The 8,151-nt window shown below is 46.3% G+C and overlaps 1 protein-coding gene across 1 annotated transcript in view; it reads left to right on the top strand.

The window, feature by feature from the left end:
* Positions 1–2,917: 2,917 nt before the first annotated feature.
* GPATCH3 (G-patch domain containing 3) overlaps positions 2,918–8,151 on the top strand; it is a 5,776-nt gene continuing 542 nt past the window's right edge. The window contains 5 exon segments of the mRNA XM_050932695.1: positions 2,918–3,279; positions 4,289–4,719; positions 5,468–5,491; positions 5,493–5,643; positions 6,893–6,957. Of these exon segments, the coding sequence (XP_050788652.1) occupies positions 2,943–3,279; positions 4,289–4,719; positions 5,468–5,491; positions 5,493–5,643; positions 6,893–6,957 (1,008 nt within the window). The 5' untranslated portion in view covers positions 2,918–2,942.

Raw genomic sequence — 8,151 nt, 5'->3', positions numbered from 1 at the left:
ATTTTACAGAAACTTAGAAAAGCCAGCCTGCCACAGGTTTGAGAACCCAAAGAAGATTTGAATGGGATGAGGCACAGTCTCCAGAAAATCCCCTCAAAAATGCATCCTATCTTGACAGCATTTGTCATCTTAAACTGCAAAACAAAATTAATGTTGTACATAAACATTGCTGAGGAAAGGTGTCTGCTTAATAGCCATGGAGACTGAACAGGAAAATCACAGACAGCAGAATTGCAACATTCCCCTATGGCGCTTCCCTTCGCCAACCCTACCTCAATCCCACCCTGAAGGCATTGGGCCAGATTCAGAAGTGATGTGTAAACGAGACTCCCTGACTCTCACTGAGAGTGTCTACATTAGAAATGCTATAGTGATGCAGCTGCAATACTGGACTCCCTTAGGCCTGGTCTACACTTAAAACTTAGGTCGACCTAGTTACGTTGCACAGGATTTGAAAAACTTTGTGCCCTAAGTACCATAGTTAGCTGCGCCTACATCAGGGTAAGGTCTACCTATGTTGATAGAAGGATTCTTCTCGACCTAGCTACTGCCTCTTGGAAAGATGGATTACCTACATTGACTGAAAAACCTTTCCCCTCTATGTAGGAAGCATCTATGCTGTGGTGCTACAGACACACTGCTCCAGTGCCCTAGCTGTGCTAATGTAGTATAGACATGGCCTGTATACTCTATATGCTTTGGGCCAGATTCAGAAGTGATGTGGAAGAGTTGGGTGTAAGGGGGTATTAGTCTCAGGGAGCCTTAGTTGGTGTAACATAATGTGGGTGGGTCTAGAAAAAGGTGTTTGTTGCAACAGACACGCCTCAAATTTTAGCCCCTAGGCACTAGCGGTGAAATTAAAGTTCAGGCTCCATGTCCATTCTGTCTTTGGCCTCTCTGCTGAGCTTGCCAATTAACTGGGCCAATTTGTGCTGGTGGCTTAGTGTGGCCACGTTCCACGGGGAACTGAGCTGAGACCCATTAAGTGATTTCACACAGTCCACGCCAGTCGTCAGATGGTGGTTTTATTATTTTATTGAGCATGTAAGGAAGTGATGAATGCTTGAGTTATAGCATAGGTCAGTGTTTTTCAAGCTTTTTTTCATTTGCAGACCCCTAAAAATTTTCAAAAGAGGTGCAGACCACTTTGGAAACTGTAGACATAGTCTGCAGATGCCCAGGGGTCTGTGTACCACAGGTGGAAAGCCACCTTTTGATGGACCCCTTAGACATTGTCTGCAAACCCGAGAGTCCGCAGACCACAGGTTGAAAACCACTGGCCTAGGACATAATAAACAATGTCATTACCACTGTCAAGGTTCCTCCCCCACTATGAACTTTAGGGTACAGCTGTGGGGAGCTGCATAAACACTTCTAAGCTTAACTACCAGCTTAGATCTGGTTTTGCTGCCACCATCCAGATTCCTCAGTGTCTGGAACACCCTGTTTCCCCCCAAAACCTTCCCCTCCCTGGGTAGCCTTGAGAGACTTTTTCACCAAGTTCCTGGTGAACACCAATCCAACCCCTTGGATCTTAACACAAGGAGAATTTAACCATCCCCCCTCCTTTCCCCCACCAATTCCTAGTGAGTCCAGATCCAATCCCCCTTGGATCTTAAAACAAGGAAAAATCAATCAGGTTCTTAAAAAGAAAGCTTTTAATTAAAGAAAGAAAGGTAAAATTATCTCTGTAAAATCAGGATGGAAAATACTTTACAGAGTAATCAGATTCATATAGCCCAGAGGAATCCCCTCTAGCCTTAGGTTCAAAGTTACAGCAAACAGAGGTAAAATCCTCTCAGCAAAAAGGAACATTTACAAGTTGAGAAAACAAAAATAAAACTAACATACCTTGCCTGGCTGTTACTTACAAGTTTGAAACATGAGAGACTGGTTCAGAAAGATTTGGAGAGCCTGGATTGACGTCTGGTCCCTCTTAGTCCCAAGAGCAAACAACCCCCAAAACAAAGAGCACAAACAAAAGACTTTCCCCCACCAAGATTTGAAAGTATCTTGTCCCCTTATTGGTCCTCTGGTCAGGTGTCAGCTAGGCTAAGTGAACTTCTTAACCCTTTACAGGTAAAAGAGGTATTAACCCTTAACTATCTCTTTATGACAACCACAGAGACACCTGCTAAAATAGGCCCCATTTTGTCAAAGGTTTTAAAAAAGCATCAGCACCCTCTGCTGTATGTTCACAACAGCGGTTGCCACAATGCTCTGCTTGTAGCTTCTGGGTTACTCCCTGTTTTGTCTGGTCATTTTTTCTTTACTAGCAGCTCCCTGTACTGCCAACCTCAGGCTTTCAAAAAAAAAATTAGTCATGACCCCAAAATCATGAGATCAGCTTAAATACAAGATTTTAAAATAATCCATTTGGGTTCTTTTTATTTATCTGTTGTGTTTTTAAGCTTTAGGTTGCACCCAGGTCACGTTTGTCAAGCTTTTTTCTGCAACCACAAGGGCTAGTTCCTTTGTTTTTTGTTTCAAGAAAGCTGATAGCCTCACGTGACTCCAGGAGCTGGGGCTTTAAGAACACCAATTACCATGAGTCTTGCGATAAAAATCATGCGTGTTGGAAACATGGTGACTGAGACACATGCACGGATCCTAAAATCACGATGTTCTAAGCCCCGGGGCTCCTATGACGATATGATGTTCATGTGCTGGGCCATGCCCTGTCACTGTGTGCCTGGGCAAGGCTGGGGCACATTCCTAAAGGGAGGCTGAGGTCATACCCCTAGGCCATTGGGTCACACAGCTTTGCCACTGTTGTGACATCATCAATGTGCGCCAGGGGAATGAATCCCTATCCCAGCCCCCTTGCCATACGATGACGTCGTCCCTTCTAGTGACGTTACCACTCAATCTCGCGAGATGCGTGTCTGCGTCGACGCCCCCCCCCGGCGCTGTTCACGTGACCGCGGCCCAGGGGGTTGAAGATGGCGGCGCCCGGGAGCTCTGAGCCTGGCTGGGGTCCTGCCCGCTACTGCCTGGTGAGCCACATCCCGGCCGAGCTCCGCTCCGCCCAGCTCCGCTCCTACTTCAGCCAGTTCGCCGAGGCCGGCGGCTTCCTCTGCTTCCACTACCGGCACCGGCCCGAGCGCAGCGGGCCGCCGGGGCAGGGCCCGGCCACTTGCTGCTGCCTGGTAGCGGTGCGGCCCGGCCAGGCCCGGCGGCTGGTCCGCATGTACTCGGGCAAGCGCTGGCTGGATGCCCAGGGCGACGGGCTGCCCGGCCGCTGCGTGATCCGCAGGGTCCGAGTCTCCCCGGGCACAGGTATGCGGGGGGGACAAGAGAGTGGGGAGGAGCTGGCTTGAAAGGGCAGTAGGGACGGGGGGCGTTTGGGCGCGGTGTGGGCAGGGAGGGGTTGCTAATGATGGCAGGGGAGAGTCTGTGAAACCGTGGCTCCTACTGATGGGAGAGGAAGCAGGTACAAGGCCCTTCTCTACCTTCGTCCATGTCCTTCTCTCCCCACAAAAAGTAGTTTACTTCCTAGGCTTGTGGGAGCCTGGGTGGCTGGAGGTAGTGGGCTCAACCCCTGAGGGAAATTGTTTATGTAGCCTACTGTTTCTCCTCTCTGGCCAGTGATCTGACTTGTGAAGCTCAAGGGGTTCTAGCCAGTGCTTTGTTGGTTGGAAGGATGGAGTTCACAACAGAGATATCAGTGCGAGGTAAAATGGGTAGAACTAGGACAGAAGTTTTGCTGAACTGCAGCTGCAAAATTCTCCCACCTGCCAGAGCAAAAAGTAGTCTCTATGTAACTTTGTTGGGTTAAGTGTTTTTCTGGGGGGGAAGCACTTCAGGGTTGTTATATGAAAATACAGCTGGCATGTGTTCTGGATGCAAAGTATGAAAGCTTCTCTAGCAGACGAGCTCTGAACTGTAGATATCTGGTATAATTGGACTTGGCCATTCCAGTAGTAGAACAATCACAAAAGCAATTGCACACTTCAAATTATGATATATTGATTATCCCTTGAGTAGCTGAAATCCAGTAACAACTCTGTTTTATGCAGCAGGCAAGACAATGCTACTTTGCTATTGGTATGGACCTATAAAGGCCTGAAACAAATGGCTGGTGAAATTCGCAGTCAACATATTTCAAAATTTGATTTTTTTTTTTCCAAACTAGAACAGCCCTCTGAGATGATCATGCAACTCTTTGGTAAAATCTGTATCACAGGCTCCTTTTCTCAGTCTACCTTCTGTCTCAGAGTGGCTTGGTGAAACTGTGCTCTTTATCAAATCTATGATTCCATCTCAATCTACTATTTATTTCTCTTAGGCTTGGGCATGTTACAGTATAAAACTAAAAAAGAGCTTCATAATAAGACCCAGAGTGAAACGTTTACCCAGGCAGACTTGAAGTGGCTGCCTGAACTGAACCCCCCTGTGTTTATGCCCCATGGGAATGTGGGAACCCCTCTGAGAGTCTTTCTGGAGCTGATCAAGGCCTGCAGGCTGCCTCCCCGAGTTATTAAGAAACTGCAGCTACGATTCCCCAAGACAGGATCCTCTCGCAGGTATGGGAATGTGCCTTTTAAATATCAGGACACTGAGACTGTTGAACAAGAAGACCTGGTTTATACAGACACGGGGGAGGAGATCACAATGGAAAAGGGACACCTGGCAAGAACTGGGATGACTCAAACTAGTGATGAGGAAGACTGGGAAGGACCAGGAAAGGAGGAAGCAGAAGAGTCTCACTCAGATGATGTAAGTGGCTTTCTCCTGTCAAATTGCAAGACTAACCATATACTTATAAACAGAAGGGAGGGAATGCTGCTGCTTCCTGGGGTGCTGATATCTATCTGTGTAACAGTATCATACAGATAGTATCTTGTATCTGAGAATTGTATTATAAGCATGAATATACACTTATTTGTATATGCTAAGCTCTGGCTATGAGGCTTTTGGTGGTATTGCATGTTCGCTTAGATAGCAAACCTTGTTTTATCATAACCAAAACAGCATCTGATGGGCTTAGCATAGAGGTGAGGTGGCAAAGCACTCATTCTGATGGGCTTGGCATACAGTTCTGAGCACAGGATCAGGAGGCTGGAACTTTAAACAGCCACCTCTGCTTTGATGCATTTGCCATGTGGCAAGTCATCTTGCTGCTTTGCTTCCATTTCCTTACTCATAAAATGTGGTATGAATGGGGATAGGGCGGAAAGATGGAATTAAACTCTTTCACCAGCTCTCCTGGTAATTAACTCTGAAAAGCTTGCTCAGTGGGGGAGTGAGGGGACTAGCACTGATAATGCCAGTGATTGGAAATTACAAGTGACATGCCCACAATAGAGTGCATTGACCAAAATGCCTCTATTCTATAGAGAACATATTCAGCAGAGCAACTGGAGTGTGGGTGATAGAATGGAATGATGGGAGCTAGGGGAGGCTGGGTCTGGGCAAGTGCCCTTGCTTTATTGATGTCAATCCTTTTTTCCTTGTTCCTTTGCAGGATGATGATAGGTGCGAGGAGTGTGGAACGACATGAGGCTCTGCATGAGGATGTAACCAGTCAGGAACGCACAGAGGAGCGGCTGTATGAAGAGGAGATTGAGCTGAAGTGGGAGAAAGGAGGCTCTGGGCTAGTCTTCTACACAGATGCTCAGTACTGGCAGGAAGAGCAAGGAGGTAATATTGCTCATGCTCTCCTGGACGGGGAGGGGGGGCATTTTGTGCACCATAGTTATCTAAGTATGACCATCTTACACCAAGGCTCAGTTATGTGAACCGCACAACTTGCAGAGATAATCCAGTGTTCTTGAAAGGATTTGATCACAAATTATAGCAATAAATCTGGAGAAGCCCAGGGTATGTTTTACTGGAATCAAGTTAGACCAACTTCTAAACAGTTTGGAGAGAGGCTGTAATTGGTAGGAAGGACTTCTTCCTTTATCTGGTTGGTCACCTACATGGTCAGCAACTGGTCCACAATACCTCATGTAGAAGAGCTTATTTTAAAGAGTTTATAGGACCCAGGCACTCAGTATCCTTCAAAAGTCCTGAGTCTTTCAAGTATTCAGTGAACTTAGTGTTGGTGTGTTGAGGCCATGTTGGCAGCGCTGGAGATAGTCTCCAGTATGGAGACTAACAATACAGGTTTCCTCTCATCCAAATGTTCTGCTAATGGTCATCCTCCCTGAGCTGGAGGGTGACTTGTCTTCAGCATCCATTCAGAATTCTTGGTCTGAGATAACTAGCATCTTGCTGGCAGTGGTTGTGGTTTTTGGATTTGAACGTGTGTCCCCTGGGACCGCGACTGAGTGCTAACTCTGATTACATAAGGCACAGACTAAGCACTAAGGTGTAACAAGACTTGGGGCTGAATTTTCAGAAGTGAGCCTGACAGATATAACCACAAATAGTGATCGGTGAGCACTGTACCATCCTTGAGCAAACTCCTCTGTGGATATAAGCACTGCACCCCCATTTGGAAAACTTACCCCTCAGACACCACAAATCCGGGCTGGATTTGATCCAGTGACTAGAGACGATGCTCATTATGCTATCACCGATCCCCCCACAAATGTTGTATATTAACACAGACAAGGTGAGGGAGGTAGTACTGGACCCACCTCTGGTGAGAGACAAGCTTTGGAGCTCTTCCTCAAGTCAGATATGAAGAAGCTCTTGTGACCTGAACAAGGGCTCCAAAGCTTCTCACCAACAGAGGTGGCCCAATAAAAGATATTACCTCACCCACCTTGTCTCTGATCCTCAGATCAACAGGGCGACAACAACACTGCATACGCATATTAACACTTATTCTACTGTGCTGGGAAAAACACTGTGCTGGATGGAGGGCTATGCCCCTGATAGAAAGCTGCTCCTGTGATGCAGCTCTTTTATCTAATGCCACAAACTGGTTTTCTCTTGACAGACTTTGACGAACAGACGGCAGATGACTGGGATGTGGACATGAGTATCTACTATGACAAAGGTATCTGAGGTGAAATGTGCTGTCTCCCATATGAACAGGTGGTGGTGGCGGCAGCAAAGCAGCAGCAAGACTCATTGCACTCCCATTGGGGCTGCAGTTAAACTGAGACATGCTCAGATGTCTAGCATCTCCAGAACCTGGAATGCATGGCTGCCTCCCCACCAGGATCCTGTAGGGCCCAAGGGATCTGAACGTAAAATGGAGTTGGGAGCCATAGTGAGTTCAAACAGGCAGGACCTTTGAACAGAAGTCTGTGTAGCAAGGGTCTAGTTTGGTAAGAGGGGGATATTTAATGCTTTGTATAAAGCCTCCTGTTTTAACCTCTCCGCTACAGGAATGCGGATGTTAAATCTTATAATGACTTTTCTGCTACACCCAGGCTTGTGAGTTCAGTCCTTGAGGGGGCCATGTAGGGATTTGGGCAAAACTCTGTCTGGGGATTGGTCCTGCTTTGAGCAGGGGGTTGGACTAGATACCTCCTGAGGTCCCTTCCAACCCTGAGATTCTATGATTCTATAACATTCCAAGGGCTTGACTCTGAAGATTAGGGTTATTAAGGGACATAGTTACGGTTTAGAGCTGAAAAGTCTAATACTGTATCTTATTGAGTGCCCTTAAAAGACAGGATGCTAAACCTTCCCAGGATTAGCACCTGAGAATATTGAAATAGGGAACTTTAAAACTCTGAGTTTAACTGGCCACTTAGCAAGGAAGTCTGCTTGGGGCAGCCAAACTAGTGAACGGGCTTCACTCCTATTCTCATCAGTTTTGGTTTCTGTACTATAGACCAGTGGCTCTCAACCTTTCTGGACGACTGTACCCCTTCCAGAAGTCTGATTTGTCTTGCGTACGCCCAAGTTTCCCCTCACTTAAAAATGACTTGCTTACAAAATCAGACAGACATAAAAATACAAAGTGTCACAGCTGTACTATTACTGGAAAATTGTTTTTTTCATTTTTACCATATAATTATAAAATAAATCAATTGTAATATAAATATTGTACTTCCATTTTGGGTGTACAGCAGTGGTTCTCAACTTTTTGTACCGGTGACTCCTTTCACATAGAAGCCTCTGAGTGCAACCTCCCTTATGCATTAAAAACACTTTTTAAAAAATATATATTTAACACCATTATAAATGCTGGAGGCAAAGCGGGGTTTAGGATGGAGGCTGACAGCTCGCGGCCCCCCCATGTAA

This window comes from Gopherus flavomarginatus, chromosome 22 (genome assembly GCF_025201925.1).
Source record: "Gopherus flavomarginatus isolate rGopFla2 chromosome 22, rGopFla2.mat.asm, whole genome shotgun sequence".
Classification (NCBI taxonomy): Eukaryota; Metazoa; Chordata; order Testudines; family Testudinidae; genus Gopherus; species Gopherus flavomarginatus.
This window is presented reverse-complemented; position numbering and strand designations above follow the sequence as displayed.